The following is an 18,342-nucleotide window of genomic DNA, read 5'->3' on the forward strand; positions in this document are numbered from 1 at the left end:
TTGGTTCCTGTGGGGGATCACCTACAGGAGTTCTACAGGGAGTGGATCCACATAACTTCTAATCAGTGGGTGCTAGAGTTCATTCAGCTTGGTTGTGTGTGGGACCTGCATTAACCCATCCATGATGCTTTTATATTATCGCCCTGTTCCACTCGGCCAAGCAGCAGGTGCTTTGCGAGACTTTGAAGTTGACACTGCTTTGAGGCATGGTGTTGGTTTCTCCTCCCGAGCAGGGCCGTCATCATTATTCTATGTAGAACTGAAGAAGATGGCTCTTCTCAGCCAATTCTAGACCTCAAGGGGGCGAACAGCAATCTATATGTTCTGCACTGCTACATGGAAACTCTGCTCCATCCTTGCTGTGGTGCACCAGAGGGAGTTTTTTGTGCTTCCTTGATCTGCCTGAGGCCTATCTACATATCCCTATTTGGGACCAGGAATCAAAATTTATGCACTTTTGCGTCCTTCATGAGCATTTCCAATTCCGGGCGTTGCCTTTTGGGCTCGCAACTGCGCCATGAGTTATTTCCAAAGTCATGGTCTTTTAGCAGCGGCCCTCTGTCATGAAGGCACTACCGTCCACCTGTACTCATCTGAGTGCCATTTGGAGGCGGTGCATGTGACTTACTGGGTGATTTAGCTCTTAGAAGACTTGGGCTGGGTGGTAAACTTGAAAAGTACACTACAGCCCATGCAGACCCTAGAGTAGTTAGGAGCACTGTTAGATACTCATCTGTCAGGTCTCTCTCACATCTGAGAGGGATGCGCAAGATACTCCCATCAAGTCCAAGCCCTTGTGGATCTGCCAGTTTTGACCACCTGGGACTACTTACAAGTACTCTGTCTTATGGTAGCACCCCTGCAACTGGTGCCAGGGCTTCTCTTCTATCGTGGTGGTCCCCCACAGTTTCAGGATTGTGGGGTATGGCTTCCTTGGGAGTTAGAAGGTGCGCATGGTGGCTGGTCCCCTTCTATTTGTTGGAGGGGGGTCAGCCTCACCAAGGCATCCTGGATCTTGGTAACGATGGACCTGAGTCTGGGGGGGGGGGGGGGGGGGGCCTGGAGAGCTGGATGCCAGAGGATGCCCTGTGGTCCATCAACCAGCTGGAGACCAGAGCGATTTGCTTAGTTCTCCTTCACTTCCTACTTCTCCTGAGGGGAAGGGCCATTTGAATTTTCTGACATTACTGCTATAGCAGATGTCATTCGTCAGGAGGAATGAAGAGCCCGGGAGTCTCTACAGAGACATCTACACTTGCTATCTGCAGCCCACACAGCTGGACAGGAGAATGCACAGGCCGATTTTCTCAGTTGCAATCTGTTAGATCTCAGAGAATGGGAGTTGAGTCGGGAAGCCTTTCACAAGGTTTGCTGCCATTGGGGGCATCCACAAGTCAATCTGATGGTGAATCGAAACAAGAAGGTGGAACGATTCTTCAGGCGTCAAAGGGAGCCAGGATCAATGGGCGTTGACGCCATAGTCCACTTCTGGTCTGCGGGGGAGCTCATGTATGCCTCCCCCCCCCCCCCCCCCCCCCCCATGGGAGCTTCGGGCAAAGGATAGAACTGGAATGACACCAGGACATCCTGGAGGCACCAGATTGGCTGCACAGACCTTGGTGCATGGATCTCGTGCGACTTCAGGTGAACCTGCCCCTCCATCTCCTGGGGTCATGGGGTCTATTGGTCCAGGGCCCAGTGATCATGAAGGATTCAATTCTGTTTTTGTCTTACGGCTTATCTATTGAGCGTAGATGGCTCCATAAGAAGGGGTATTTTCTTCTGTAATTGCTACCATGTTAAAGTCGAAGAATTGGTCTACTTCCCTGGCTTATATTCATATCTGGTGGCTGTTCAAACATTTTTGCAAGACCGATTCAACATCCCCCTGGCGGGCGGATATTTCTTGCTTTCCTAGCTTGTAGACAGATGGACTCAGGACCAGTGGGTTAGGCCCCCTTGCTAGCAGATGGAGACTGAGCAAACTGATGTCACAGTATATATACTCCTGCAGTGATCTTAGTCTGCCAGTATTCTCCGTCTCCAGCAGATAGTAGGTGTGCATCTCCCTATGGGGATTGCTTTGAATTTTTTGGAAGGAGAAATTTGACATAAGGAAAAGAAAGCCCTGCTGTCCTATGGTGATAACAAAAGGTCCCTTCCCCAGTTGAGAATTCCTGAGGTGATATTCGTGGTCCCTCAAAGGTGTGCCTTGGTCCAGTAGCTGGGTTTCCTGGTGTGGACTTAGCTGCTCGTTCAACTGAAAGACAGCAGGTGCAGGAGGCCGAGCACAGCTGTGATGGCAGATGCCCTCTCCCCCCACAGCTGGAGACTGTCTCTGTACTCAGCTGGTAAGCGCTGTGCTCAGGTAAGATTAAAAAAAAAAAAGGTGAACGTTTTACTTTCAGATACAGAGACAGAGGGGTTTTTAGGACTTCCTCCGGGCTTTCTTCCGACATTCGTTCCTGCTGGCGATAGGATTGGGGAACTGAGCAGCCTGGCAGGTTGAGAAGCCCCGGTGGGCTAGGCCCCAAGTTAGGCTTTGTGCTTTCATGCTACGTGGTAGGCCGCAGCGGCATTTTCGCGCAGTCCTGTGCATGTTTTGCTGCCCTCTACAGGCTGCTGTTTTGCACAGTACATTGGCTCTGCACATGTATTGTGTGCTCAGTTTTGGGCATGCCTTTTGCGTGCACAAGTTTTGCACTTTTTGAAATGTTTTCCAAGGCGCACAAGTTGAGCACATGCCTTGCCACGCTTACCTCTCCAGAGCTTAATTTTTGTATGCGAACCGTTCAGACGACATTTACCACCACAATGGCATCTTTCTCTTTGTGTTGCCTGTCATATTAGGGCTTCTCAGCCTAATGTGTCAGCGCTGTTCAGATACTTAGGGCGAGATGTCTTCCTCGGATTTGCTAAACCTGGCTTCTCCCATTCTGATGATTGATTGGTTACCGCCTGGGCTAGAGGGACGCCAGATCTTGGTTCTCCCTTGTCTGGCTCCTCTGCCGGAGAGGGTAGTGCTATGGGGCCCACTCCAGTTCCTTCTGGACTTGGTTTGGACTAGGCTGCCTTTTCTTGGGTGGAATTTTTTCAAAACTTAAGCTTTTCTTCAGGCAGAGTCCTCTACTTCCCCCATTTTTCTCTGGTCGGATCCTCAGCCGGTGGCTCCTCCCTCTTCCAGTCCAATGCTCAAGCGCCGGAGCTTGCCTCGGCTCCCTGCAGGTGCTCCTGACAGGAACTCGATGGCACTGATGATGAGGTTGATCCTGATTACCTGGAAGATGGGGAAATTTCTTCAGGGCTGGAACCGTATCGCACCATGTAGCAGTTCTTTCGTAGAGATGAACTGCAGTTCCTAATTTCCCAAATCTTGAAACATCTGGCATGGTTTAATGGAACAAAGTCAGCATGGCTTTACCCAAGGCAAGTCTTGCCTCACAAATCTGCTTCACTTTTTTGAAGGGGTTAATAAACATGTGGATAAAGGTGAATCGGAAGATGTAGTGTATTTGGATTTTCAGAAGACGTTTGACAAAGTTCCTCATGAAAGGCTTCTAGGAAAAGTAAAAAGTCATGGGATAGGTGGCGATGTCCTTTCGTGGATTACAAACTGGCTAAAAGACAGGAAACAGAGAGTAGATGGACAATTTCCTCAGTGAAAGGGAGTGGGCAGTGGAGTGCCTCAGGGATCTGTATTGGGACCCTTACTGATCAATATATTTATAAATGATCTGGAAAGAAATACAACGAGTGAGATAATCAAATTTGCAGATGACACAAAATTGTTCAGAGTAGTTAAATCACAAGCAGATTGTGATAAATTGCAGGAAGACCTTGAGACTGGAAATTGGGCATCGAAATGGCAGATGAAATTGAATGTGGATAAGTGCAAGGTGATGCACATAGGGAAAAATAACCCATGTTATAGTTACACAATGTTAGGTTCCATGTTAGGAGTTACCACCCAAGAAAGAAATCTAGGCGTCATAGTGGATAACACATTGAAATCGTCGGTTCAGTGTTCTGTGGCAGTCAAAAAAGCAAACAATGTTGGGAATTATTAAAAAGGGAATGGTGAATAAAACGGAAAATGTCATAATGCCTCTGTATCGCTCCATGGTGAGACCACACCTTGAATACTGTGTACAATTCTGGTCGCTACATCTCAAAAAAGATATAGTTGCGATGGAGAAGGTGCAGAGAAGGGCGACCAAAATGATAAAGGGGATGGAACAGCTCCCCTATGAGGAAAGACTAAAGAGGTTAGGACTTCTCAGCTTGGAGAAGAGATGGCTGAGGGGGGATATGATAGAGGTGTTCAAAATCATGAGAGGTCTAGAACGGATAGATGTGAATTGGTTATTTACTCTTTCAGATAATAGAAAGACTAGGGGGCACTCCATGAAGTTAGCATGTGGCACATTTAAAACTAATCTGAGAGAGTTCTTTTTCACTTGACGCACAATTAAACTCTGGAATTTGTTGCCAGAGGAAGTGGTTAGTGCAGTTAGTGTAACTGTGTTTAAAAAAAGATTGGATAAGTTCTTGGAGAAGTCCATTACCTGCTATTAATTAAGTTGACTTAGAAAACAGCCACTGCTATTACTAGCAACAGTAACATGGAATAGACTTAGTTTTTGGGTACTTGCCAGGTTCTTATGGCCTGGATTGGCCACTGTTGGAAACAGGATGCTGGGCTTGATGGACCCTTGGTCTGACCCAGTATGGCATGTTCTTATGCCAGGTCAGAGCCGAGGAAGAATCCCATTTTGGTTTCCTTGCATATAAAGCCTCTTGTTTTTTAACCTGTGATGGATGCCATTCAGGAATTGATTAATTTTGAATGGGATGCCCCCGAGGCAAATTTTAAAGGGGGTTGGACGTTGGAAGGCCTTAACCCCCTGGATCCAGCTGTACAAGAGCGTTTGCATTTTCCCCAAAGTGGATGCTCTGGTATGTGCCGTCTCTAAGAGGATGACTATCGCCATGGAGGGAGAAGCAACCTTGAAGGATGGATTGAAGTTATCCTTAAGCAAGCCTTTGAGGCAGTGGCAATGACTTTACAGATCACTTCCTGTTGCTCCCTAGTTGCGCGATCTTGTCTTCTTCTCTCTCCGGAGGTTGATGATTCTGGGGTGAATTCCAGAGTGGTTATGGAGCCTGCTGCTGCCTTTTCAGCAGATGTGGACTGCGATTTGGGACAATTGGCCAGAGGAGTGGCTTCGGTGATATCGGCCAGATGTCAACTCTGGTTGTGAAACTGGTCAACTAACACTGCTTCCAAAGCTAATCTTACAAAGATGCCCTTTAAAAAGGCTCGCTCTTATTTGGGAGTGAATTGGAGAAACTCGGCAATAAGTGGGGCGAATCGCCACTTCCTCAGTTGCCGGAGGATAAAAAGCAATTGCAGCACCCCTTTGGTATGAGGGATCATCTTCAGGGTTCCAGGCAGTTTCGTCCCTACTGACGGTCGACCTTTCAGAGGACTCGGCCCAGAGACTCGTCCCAGAGAGCTCAAGAGAGGAGCGGACTTGGGCAGTGAACTTTCCCGAGCTTCCCAATGAAGGTTTGCCAACTCACCTTCAGGAACAAGAGATAGGAGAAGCCTCGCTCTCTTTTGTGAGAGGTGGGTTGAGATCACATTGGAGCAGTGGGTCCTGGAGGTGATACGTGAAGGGCATGCACTGGAATTTTGTCCTCTGGATGTGTTCATGGTGTCTCCTTGCTACTCCCCACAGAAGAAGCAGGCAGTGGAGTTCACGTTTCAAAGGCTGCTCAGGCTGTGGTTCCGGTGCCCATATCTCAAGAAAGTATGGGGCGATATTCCATTTATTTTGTTGTACCAAAGAAGGAGGGTTCCTTTCATCCCAATGTGGATCTCAAAAGGGTCAACCATCATTTGAAGGTGACTCATTTTTCCATGGAAACCTTACGCTCTGTGATAATGGTGGTACAGTCGGGGGAATTCCAGTAGAATATAACACAGCCATTTTCAATTTCCCACTTGCACACGTAAAACCCAGTTTTAAGCATGTAAATCCTTTTTTATAATTGCCTCCTTTGGGTCCTATTTACTAAGCATTTTTCCTATAGATATAGAATGGGAGAAACGTTTTTAGTAAATTGGGTTCTAAATCTCCTTAGAGATGAAATATAACCACAATAAGAAAGCTGGATTGTAATTCTTGTTTGTTCGGATTGAATTATTAGTGCACGCCATGGCCCCTGGTGTTCCCACCTCACCTTGTTGCCCATCCCCAGTGCTTCCATCCCATTTTCATTCCCTGCCCTACTTCATTCCTCGCCTCAGGCACCTTTCTCAGGTTTGGTTTCTTGCAGGTAACTTAGACGGGGAAGATGGGGCAGCAGAACGGACGGTGGAGGATGTCTTTATCCGCAGATTTATCTTTGGCACCTTCCACGGTTGCCTGGCCAACGAGATTGTGATCAAGCGCCGTGCCAACCGCATCATCATCTGTGCAGTGCTCGTGCAGAAGCTGGTGCCACACAAGTTCTACTTCCTGATCGGCTACACGGAGACCCTGCTCAGCTTCTTCTACAAGTGTCCTGTTACCATGGAGGTGCAGACGGTGGAGGAGAAAGTCATTTACAAGTACTTATAGCAGGTGAGACAAAGGATTGTCTTGCACTGGAAAGAACAGAAAGAACCCACTACATTTATTGATTTGTAAACGTTTGATATTCTGCCTTTTCCCCAAGTAATTGCAAGGTGGATTATGAGTCACAGTTTACAATCCATACAGAAGCATTGAACCCAGAGGAAGGACATTTAAAAAATGTCCTTCCTCTGGGTTAAAAAACAAAAGTTTTAATAAAAGAAAAATGAATGCTAGAGAAAAAAAGTGTGCCTAAAGTGAAAAATACATCCCTATCACTGTACCATCTCATTCTTATCAACTACACCCAAGAAGGGCTTCCATGGTATAAATATGCCATAGATTTTGAAAACATAAAGACACAGAAGATTTATTTGATAAGTTCCAATGTAAGGCAATAAGATGCTTAGCTGCTACCAGCATATAAGCAATTAAAGTAGAGCATCTAACATTACCAGCACCATGAGCTGATAAATTATGATTTAACAATGCCACTGCAGGGTCCCAAGAGTATTTTAACCTTAGCAATCTTATAAATCCATTAAATAATTTCATACTAAAAGATTGTAATAACAGAGCACTCCCACCAGACATGAAAGAAGGAATCCCTCCCTTCTGAAAATCCAAATACACTATATCTACCAGTTCACCTTTATCCACATTTTAATTAACCCCTTCAAAAAGTGAAGCAGATTTGTGAGGCATGTTGACTGTGTTCCATTAAACTATGTCTTTCTATTTGCTCTGTGATTTTGACCTTTAGAATAGTTTCCACTATTTTTCCCCAGCACTGAAGTCAGACTCACTGGCCACCCTGTCTTCAAGTACAATGGGTGATTTTAATGATAGGTTACAAATTTTAATTAATAGATCTGAAATTTCATTTTTTATTTCCTTCAGAACCCTGGGATGCATACCATCTGGTCCAGGGGATTTGCTATTCTTTAGTTTGTCAATCTGGCCTACTACATCTTCCAGGTTCACAGTGATTTGGTTCAGTTCATCTGACTCATCACCCTTGAAAACTATCTCTGGAACAGATATCTCCCCAACATCCTCCTTAGTAAACACAGAAGCAAAGAATTAATTTAGTCTTTCTGCAATGGCCTTATCTTCCCCAAAAGCCCCTTTAACCCCTGAGTCATCTAATGGTCCAACCAACTCCCTCACAGGTTTCTTGCTTCGAATACATTTTTAAAAGTTTTAATGAGTTTTTGCCTCTACAGCCAACTTATTTATTTATTTAAGGATTTTTTTTATATACCACGGCACGTTAGAAAACATCACCTCGGTTTACAATGAACAAGAATTCAGCAACAAGCTTTACAATCCAAACAATTTAGAATGGAACATACCGGATATAAAATAAAACCAGTAAACAATTAGAATCCAAATAATACAATGGGGTTGTACTTAGCAGGTGAAGGATATATGACAATACAATTATATATAATTTGGGGAATAAATAACAGGAGATGTAAATAACTTGGGAGTCTGAAATTGTAGGATAGTTCCAAGGATCTTTTCAAATTCTCTCTTAGCCTGCCTTATCAATGTTTTACACTTAACTTGACAATGCATATGCTTTTTCCTGTTTTCTTCAGATGGATCCTTCTTCAAGAGAGCAGTGAGTCACTCTGGCTGACTAACTGAAGTTAGACTGTTTGACTGACTTCAGTGCCAGGAAAAATAGTGGAAAGTGTACTAAATATCAAAATCACAGACATGGTTTAATGGAACAAAGTCCGCATGGCTTTACCCAAGGCAAGTCTTGCCTCTCAAATCTGCTTCACTTTTTTGAAGGAGTTAATAAACATGTAGATAAAGGTGAACCGGTAGATGTAGTATATTTGGATTTTCAGAAGGCATATCTATCATATCCTCCCTCAGCCGTCTCCAAGCTGAAAAGTCCTAACCTCTTTAGTCTTTCCTCATAGGGAAGCTGATCCATTCCCCTTATCATTTTGGTAGCCCTTCTCTATACCTTCCCCATCGCAATTATATATTTTTTGAGATGCGGCGACCAGAATTGTACACAGTATTCAAGGTGCGGTCTCACCATGGAGCGATACAGAGGCATTATGACATTTTTCCATTTTATTCACCATTCCCTTTCTAATGATTCCCAACATTCTGTTTGCTTTTTTGACTGCCACAGCACACTGAACCGACGATTTCAATGTATTATCCACTATGACGCCTAGATCTCTTTCTTGGGTTGTAGCATCTAATATGGAACCTAACACATGGCCTTACTTATATCACTATCCCTTACAAAGGCAACAAGTAATGTTGTATACTCAATTATTTCGTATCCAGATGTTACAAGAAGTTGAGACACATTAAGAGAAGGCAAATTAGCACTTATAGAAGCAGGAAGAAAAATTGCCTTATTAATTGATGGCAAAGCATCAGTGGGAAATTTCAAAATATCCATGAAATATCTTCTTAGAGTCATAATAGGAAGTTCACCCATAATCTTGGGAAAATTTAAGAAACATAAATTCAGATTTCTAGAAGAATTGTCCAGAAATTCAAGCCTTCTAAAGAAATGTCCACACTCCTGAACCAAACTAGACTGAGCAGCAGCCAAATTATTCAAATCTTGCTGCATGGAAGCAATTTTTATCTCATGCTCAGGAATCTTAAGGTCATGAGAAGAAACCAGAGGATCTAATTTAACAGAAAAGGAGTCCATTTTTTGGGAAACGGGTCAGATCCTGACCAAATTGAGAGAGTAGGTCCCACAATGATTCCAACGTTATCTCTGCTGGCTTTGGAGGAGGTTTCAAGTTCATCTCAACTGCAGAAAAGGAAGCTGAACCCGATGCTGGAAACAAGAAATTCAATCCCTCTGTTACCAACAGCACCATTTGTTGTGTTTGTTGCCACTTAGGTGTCTGTTAGTCATCTGTTGTGCTGGGGAGCAGTCTGTAGCTAGGGATTAATTCATTTGTGAGGACTACCATCTTGCTTGTCTTCGGAGAAAGCAAAGTTGCTTACCAGTAACAGGTATTCTGTGAGGAGAACAGGATGTTAGTCCCCATGAAATTCACCTGCCACCCCACGGAGTTGGGTTTCTTCTATTTATTTTTTTATAATTCTATGATACAAGACTGGAGAGGAACCCTGCTTGGACGCGTAGTATAGGGCATGCTGGGCATGCTCAGTGTACTTAGTCAAAGTTCTAGAAACTTTGACATAAATTTCTACATCGGGGCTCCATCTGATGATGTCACCCATGTGTGAGGACTAACATCATGCTCTCCTCGGAGAACACCTGTTATAGATAAGCAACTCTGTTTTCCTCTACTGAATTTCAATCCATCTTTTGCTTAACCTCAAAATAATGTAGGCAGGAAACTATAGTTCTAGGATATCGTCTGCCTTCTACCTGTAGTATTCCAATTCTATGTGCTCTATCAATTTTTACAATCCTGCTTGCGAACCCAAGCGTGCAAGACTGTAATATACCATTAAGCAACTTAGCTGTATCTTTGGATCTGTCTCCTTCTGAGAGCCCACGACTTCTATGTTCCTTCACTGACTATTCTCAAGATCATCCTGATGTTCTTTGAGCAGCTTGATAGGTTTTTCAATACTCTTCGTTCTTTTGTACTTGGTCAATCTACCCTCCAATATGTACTTCATTCAATAATACTCTTTCAGTCCCTTAATCACTTCTTTAAGGCAAATAATTGCAATGCTTACACCAGATATCAACAATTTAATCTCTTTAACAAGTTTAGAAATTACTGATTCCAACACAATAATATCTGGACTTTGTTTGGAATTCATCAGTGGTCTAAAACCAGGCACTTCTACAGACCTTTCATTAGGCTCAGGGCATCCCTTTGCACATCTATTAAACTTAGCCAATATGGCAGCATATAAAGGCTTAGACACCATCTTTTAATGAAAAATGAAGGGAACCCTGCCCAAACACAGTAGGGAAAAGAAAGATTATAATCAGAGCATCAAGCAGAGTCCTCAACACTTGCGATTACCACAGACCCTCCATTCACAAGGAAACACTTTGCCAGGATAGGCAAGGGAACAGTTTAAACATGGGCTAAGTGAGATGCAATATCCCAGTACATTAAAAAATATTTTATAAGGCCTGCAGGCTGCATGGCCTAGGTCGAGAAAGAAAGAAAGAGAAAAAAAAAATTCCAAAATGGCTGCCCTCAGCTGCTTAACATCCCAGAGGGCTTACTCATGCTGTTCATGGGAAAGTCTTCTTTCCTTAACCATCTGGGTTTCAGCACATTGAAACAGGCAGGTTCAGAAGAAATCAACATAGCTGTGCTAATCGTCACTGCAGCAAAATCTTGTTAGTGGTAATCCACCTCATACCAACCCTCACCTGCATCACTGCTGCCGCTCAGCTTCTCATCCGTGTCCTGTTGCCAATACAACAGCTCACAGCTAGGCTCTCACTGATCCGACCTATAACAGACGCTCCATCAACCTGAGCTTGGATTACCATCAGGGAGAGCATAAACCAACAGAATTATGCATCTTAGTTGGACAAATTTGTGAGGATTTAGTCACAGGGGGCCAGGAGAAAAAGACTCAGGCAACCATCTTCTACTGTTCCCCTCCCCCACCCACCCCCACCCGAAAACGGGGTTAATCTTTAAGAAAACTTGGTCTAATTGGTTTAAATTTTTCAAACTGGACCTGTTTGCTTACTGGGAGATTAAATTAAGAGGAACATGCTATCCTCTGAGTGGGATTATAGAGGATGTATATATGGTAATGACTCCTTTGTTTAATTTTTGGATTGTCTCTCTGTTCTGTAGGTTTCAATATATATTCAAAATGTAATAAAGTAATGTGTTAAAAAACACTTAGGAGGTAAATAAACTTTTGTATGGCATCTAGATTCTTAGTCCCTGTAAGAAAATGTGTAGCCAGTGCACCAGTTTCTTGCAGAGCACTCCAGATCCAGGGAGGCATACTGCACTGTAAATACCCTCCTGCCTATGGCTCTGCACTTCCTGAATCAGGCAGCATGAGCTGATGCTGTTCCCAAATTAGCTGGTGAGCCCAAGCAGACTACTGAAAATAATTAAATTCTTAGATTGCATTTTCTCTTCAGCTTTGAATTCAAAGGGACATTTAGTTCTGGCAAATCTGAGTACTTGTTCTTGGTAGAGCTTTGCTCTGGGTTTATTAATCTGGAGCTGGGCAGCTGCAGCAAGCTTTGATTTCACAGCAAGACTCCACCAGTGGCACGTTCCATCCTACATGGTCTCCTGTCACCAGGCACAGTGACTGCCAGGCTAGCAGATCACTGTATTCCCTCACTCCAGTTTGTCCACGTTAGTGACACTGCTGTTTCAGGGAAATACAACATCCAGTTCTGCTTTGGGAAGTGGCAGAGATGGTATGCTGCTGATCATCACTTTGGGCTAGAACAGTTGCCAAGGACAAAGTGTCTGCTGTTTGAATTCCAACTTCTGTTCATTCATATAATTTCCAAAGCTACTGCTTTTCAATTTTTATTTATTTATTTATTTGGCGACTCGGGGGTGTACAGGCCAGTTCAGTAGCTCTTTTAGTTAGCCAATGCTTGGGATTATGCAAAGGCAGCATTCACAGCCTCCAGGGGGGGGAGGGAGTTGTGGTCACTCGCAAAGGGTGATGTGGCTGGATTCAAGGCACAGGGTTGCATGGTTATGGAAGGAGACCTTGGTGAATGGCCCCCAGCCAACAACCATCCCTGCAGGAAGGGAGAGAGATAAAATAGGCAAATAATCCCTGTACAAGGTGGTACTTCGGGACCTCTCTCATCTCGTGAATAGGAATTGCTTGTGTCATCACCCGACAGTTTTTCAGTGCTAATGAAATTTGAAAGGGGAAGAAAAACCCCATAGCTATAGCCAAAAGGGCCCATCCTGTTGTCCCCTTCAGGCTGCTTCTACCACAAGGCTAATTTACACAGCACTGATTTACCTTTCATGGTACGCGCCTTCTCTGCTGCCATCTGGTGGTTCTGGCAGGGCTGTTGTACAGTCAGGCAAAGGATCACAGAGAGGCTGAATTGTCACCATTGTTCAGCACTTACTGTGTGTAGAACTGTATCGTTGTTGCTGCATGCTTCTCTGGATTAGTAAACATAAGCCCTGGGCCAACAGCTGACACCAGCTTTGGTGTCCAAGCATGAGCTGCATGACAGCAATGTGAGAGGAGGATGGCAGGCCTTACACAGCAAAATGCGATGACAGTGATGGATAGCTGAGTGTACAGTACAATGGTGACAATTCTACTGCAAAAAACTGCCTTCCCCAAAGAGCTTATGCAATGATAGACAGTGGCACAATGGTGACAATTTTCTAAGTGCATTGCCACGACGAGAAATACCTTTTCACTTTATGCCTGCCTGGCACACCTTTTCAGTTTCATGCGCACAAGTTTAATGTGGGGGTTTTTTTGTGTTTTTTTTTTTTTAATGCTGCAGTAATTTGCATGCCATTAGCTTACTGTGGAGTTAACTCATTACTTCGCATTTTGCTGTGTAAGGCCTGCCATCCTCCTCTCACATTGCTGTCATGCAGCTCATGCTTGGACACCAAAGCTGGTGTCGGCTGTTGGCCCAGGGCTTATGTTTACTAATCCAGAGAAGCATGCAGCAACAACGACACAGTTCTACACACAGTAAGTGCTGAACAATGGTGACAATTCAGCTACTAAAAGGGCCTTCCCCAAAGAACTTTACATAACAGTAGACAGTTGCGCACATATTCATTCTGTCTCTCTGACCAGGAGATTACTTGGGACAGAGGGTCACTGGCTCAGGGGTCTGGACTTAGGTATCCCAGTACTTGGTGTTCTTGTAGGATTAGTAATGTGACTTTTATTCCGTCTGTGCCCCAGGCGTTAACTTAAACATTTGGGGGCTAGTAATAGTCTACATTGCAGTATGAGTATGGTCCTGGACTGTGAGTCATATGAGTATGGTTCTGGGGACTGTGGTCCACCCAGACCAGGGAACTTCAGATCTAGGACCAGGCCAGCACAGCCGTAGACTAACACTAGCCACTAGAAATGTGAGTTCCACCTCTGAGCCAGAAGTTGTTTCCAGCATTAAAAAAAAAAAAAGAGTTAAGCCTTCAGGGCTTTTAACGTGCCTCCCTGCACTGGGGAGTAATAGCGAGTACCTTCCCTAACATGGGAGCTGCATCATTATGGGGAGTGCTTGAGAATGTTCAGGCAGGGCTTACCAAGTGGCAAGAATTAGTGTGTCCCTATTGGGTAGATTTAAATTGTTTTATCTGATGCAGATGCTCCCATGCTGGTTTACCAGGAAGGATCTTTTCTTAAAAACAATAATTAAATTCCTATGGTGTGATAAGAGCGCTGGGTGAGCTTTGAAAAGCTGATGCAGAGTAAAGAGCTGGGTAGTTTGGGGTTTCCAAATATTAGATCGTATGATAGTGCTTGTCGGTGGCATTTTGTATGGGAATGGATTGTGGGAGAGCATAAATAAGACAGATCAAAAGTAGGAGAGGTTCGTTTTGTCCCTTCCCTCCCTTGGGACGGATTCATTTACCCGTTACTGAATGGCCTATGTTGGAGAAAAATGTTATTTCTACCTAACCAATCATGATGGTCTGGAGGAACGTTCACAAAAAGTGATTAAAAATGCAAACATTTGTGCTTTCTTAGCAACCAGACATGAATCCAGAACAAGTGGGTTATGCACTCCTACCAGCAGATGGAGATGGAGGAGGCTGACGTCAGTATATATATCCCTGCAGTGACGACAGCCCGCCAATATTCTCCATCTCCAGCAGATGGTGGATGTGCATCTCCCCACTGAGGATTGCTTCAGTTTTAAGAAGGAGAAATCGGGAAAGAAAATTATCGCCCTGTTCTCCTGCGGTGATACCAAATGGTCCCTCCCCCATTTTGAGCTTTCCTGAGGTGATTTCCATGGTCCTTCAGAGGTGTGCCTTGGTCCCGTAGCTGGTTTTGCTAGTGTGGACTTAGCTGCATGAGCAGCTAAAAGGCAGCAGGTGCAGGAAGCCAAAAGTGACAGCACATGCCCTCTCCCCCCCCGCAGCCGGAGACCATCTCTGTGCTCAGCCAGGTAAGGCTGAGCTCAGGTAAGTTTAAAAAAATAAATAAATAATATACAGAGACTTAGTGGGAGGTTTTATTGTGCAGGGCTTCCTTCTGTCCGGTTTATGAACTTGGTGCTCCGTTCCAACATTCGTCCCACTTCATGGGAGGTCAAGGGACGTGGGCAGCCTGGTGGTTGAGCAGCCTCGGTTGGTTAGGCCCTGCTCCTGAGGCTTTTCGCTGCATTCAGTGTGGTAGGCCACAACAACTTTTTGCGCACTTTCTGAGGTTGCCATTAACTGCTATTAATCAAGTTTACTTAGGGAATAGCCACTGCTATTAATTGCATCAGTAACATGGTATTCTCTTAGTGTTTGGGTAATTGCCAGGTTCTTGTGGCCTGGTTTGGCCTCTGTTGGAAACAGGATGCTGGGCTTGATGGACCCTTGGTCTGATCCAGCATGGCAATTTCTTATGTTCTTATAGGCTTGTCGGTCCCGCGTGTGTGTCCAGTTGTGCGCCCAGTTGTTGGGAGCACAGTAAAGCCTTGAATTCTAAGCGCCCACGTTCAGCGCCACCCATTGGCCGTGCACAAGTAGCTGTGCACTTGAGTTTTTTGTGCACTTTCATTTTGGTCGCCTGCATGGGCGCCTAGGTGTGCGCACTTAGGTCTTGGACGCATAATTTTTTGGCCGCCTAGGTGAGTGCTTAGGTATGCGTGCATAAATGTTGGATGCATACATTTTTTTGGGATGCCTGGTTGTGTTTGTGTGTGTGTGTGTGTATATATATATATCTATATATGTATATATATCTATATCTATCATATATATATATAAACTAACAAAAAAAAAAACCAGACGCACACCTTCGCCCGCCACTCAGTGCATTGTCTTCCATTATGGCGTCTGTGCCTAAGAAGCCTAAGCATCTCTCTTTGTACTGCTTGTCACATTCGGGTGTCTCAGCCAGGAGTGCCCGCTGAATTGTGCCAGCTTTTTTGGAGGCTCAGGGTGAATTGTCTTCCCAGCCGGATGTGGGTCTGGGTAAAGATGTTTCAGGTGGGGCACCTGACTTTGGAATTCCCCTAACTGGCTCCTTAGCAGGGGATGGTAGCTTAGTGAGTACTCCTCAGGTACCTCCCAGTCTGGATGCTTCTACTTTATTCCTGGGTAGAAATTTTCCAAGGGTTACAATCTTTTCTTCAGGCACAGTCCTCTGTTCTGTCCCATGCTCCTGGAGCAGAGGCACAGGTGGGAACCTTCCCTGTACCTTCGTTCCACACCAGAGTATCCCCCAAGCGACAGCAATTCCTCTGGCTGGAGATCTGAACAGCATGGATGATGACACCGATCCTGCCTCTCTTGAGGATGGGGAAATCCCCCCCCCCCCCCCCCCCCAGAATGGAACCGCATAGAACTATGTTGCGGTTCTTTCACAAAGGATAAACTGCCAGCCTTGATTTCCCAGACCTTGACCATGCTTGGGGTTCCTGGGGCAGATCTCGTTTCTGAGCCGATGAAAAATCCTATTTTGGTTTCCTTGCGTAAAGCCTCTTGGGGTTTTTTTCTCTTTGATGGAAGCCATTCAAAAATTGATTGATCTTGAGTGGGGTGCCCCAGGGGCTAATTTCAAAGGGGGTTGGATTTTGGAAGGTCTATACCCTCTGGACTCAGTGATAAGAGAGTGCTTACATTTTCCAAAGGTAGATGCACTGGTGTGTGCAGTCTCCGAGCGGACCACTATTCCCATGGAAGCAGGAGCGTCCTTGAAAGAAGCTCATGATGGGGAGGGGGCATGGCCACCGAAGATGGCCGCCTGAGCTCGACCTCTGCTCTTCCCCGAGCGATCTCGCTAAAAAAAACCCAGTAATCCCTGCGTTGATTTCCCCTCAAGCGAGCATTAACATGTGTGACAATGTCAGCGATGGCAGCAAAGAAGAAAAATATGGATCTTCGGCAATTTTCTTATGCATGCGCCGGGGCCCGGACTACTAGAGGCCAGAGAGAAACCAGAAAATCCTGAAATAGTGGCAGCCCCGGCGGGGGACCAGGCCGAGATATTGCCAGATCTCCTGACTCGCACTGAATTTTGGCAGTGGTTTTGTGACTTGCGCAAGGATATGCGCAACACAAAAAACGAGTTGATGGGCCTCACCGCTGAAATTAAAGAAGAAATGTTGGAAGTGGGCCGGTGCTTAGATGATTGTGACACGAGGCTGGACATATGGGGGAAAAAATAGAGCGCCTGGACACAATATGCGCTGAACTTTCGTTGGAAAATAAAGCCTTAAATGCTAAAATGGAGGACCTGGAGAAAAGAGGACACCAGTGCAACCTAAGATTTCGTGGTGTGCCTGAAACTGAAGAATACTCACTGTTATGAGGTGGTGAGGAAAATATGCTTATTTCTGAATCCGAATCCAAACATAGAAGATCAGCAGAGCTCTGCAGAGATAGAATTGGAAAGAGGGAGGAGAGAGAGAGACCTGTTGCGCTGGGACCTCGCCCGGTTCCACTTTGAATAGTGGAGAGAAAAAAAGAACTTTTTCCTGGACGAGAGGGAGACGGAACCCCGCCCCCTGTGACGTCATTGGAGTGCCCCGGGACAGCTATAAAAAAAGGGCACAGCGGCGCGCGCTGCCAAAGCCGCGCGCCCCTGGAGGAAATTATGGGAAGGAAGAGAAAATCAAAAACTTACGCCTCCTCGCCTACCACCACTCCCATGACAAAGAGAGTTGGCCCAATGGACTCCCATGTGGTGTATGCTGGTGAGTCTGCTGTGGGGGAAGCAATTGAGAGGGATTCCTTTTTAGGAACCTCTCATACCCCTATGGCCATACAATCTTCCCCATCCCCCGCACGAGAAGTAACAAATGCAGTTAATGAAGGTATAGCCCATACGGGGGGAGTGATACAAACCCAAAGTGGTAATGAATCACCACCGGAACGGACTATACATACAGAATTAACTTTGGGTGGCGAGGCAACTGATGTATGTGTTAAGGTTAAATGCCCCTTCCGCCATGTCTGTAACAAGAAATGAAGGAGAAGAAAATATTGTTGAACCAGACAAGGTAACACTGTTGGATGTGTGGAAGTTGTCTGTTAAGATAGATAAGAAAATGTCAGGGTTTATTTCAAATGTACAGACCTTTTCAGTAGAAGCGAGGGAAAAATTTGTAGAATTGGATAAAAGAACTGAGAGACTAGAACAGGAAGTTGCAAAATTGAACCCTGTGGTAAATAAGTTGCAGACTGTAAATGTTGCTTCTATTAAAGATAATATGATATTACATAGTAGAGTAGAGAGTCTAGAGAATTAATTAAGATCAGGCAATTTAAGATTGCTAAATTTTCCTATTTCTAGACTGATGTCGGCAGAGGAGTTATATAAAAAATATGTAACAGAAATATTGCAGTTTGAAGTAGAGAAAATACCATCACTTTCTAGACTGTACTATTTACCAATAAGAAAGAGCAAAATCAGGAGGGTGGAATAGATAATTTAGAAAAGCCCAGGGGTTTCTACCTTTTTGGAAGATTCCCTGGACTTGATAAATTCTAGAGCAACTTTGCTTATTTCTTTTTCTTTGAGACGGGATAAAGACTTGTTTTTTCATAAATATTTCCAAAACAAAGATCGAAATTTC

General features: G+C 44.7%; 1 protein-coding gene across 5 annotated transcripts in view; it reads left to right on the top strand.

Moving 5' to 3' along the window:
* Positions 1 to 18,342, top strand: part of MRPS24 (mitochondrial ribosomal protein S24) — a 61,780-nt gene that overhangs the window by 33,504 nt on the left and 9,934 nt on the right. For 4 of the 5 annotated variants that reach the window (XM_029604234.1, XM_029604236.1, XM_029604235.1 and 1 more), the window contains one exon: positions 6,343 to 6,629. The exons of the other annotated variant lie outside the window; for it this stretch is intronic. In XM_029604234.1, the coding sequence (XP_029460094.1) occupies positions 6,343 to 6,626 (284 nt within the window). In that variant the 3' untranslated portion in view covers positions 6,627 to 6,629. The remainder of the gene's footprint in view (positions 1 to 6,342; positions 6,630 to 18,342) is intronic. 5 annotated transcript variants of the gene reach the window in all.

This window comes from Rhinatrema bivittatum, chromosome 5 (assembly GCF_901001135.1).
Source record: "Rhinatrema bivittatum chromosome 5, aRhiBiv1.1, whole genome shotgun sequence".
In the NCBI taxonomy this organism is placed as follows: Eukaryota; Metazoa; Chordata; class Amphibia; order Gymnophiona; family Rhinatrematidae; genus Rhinatrema; species Rhinatrema bivittatum.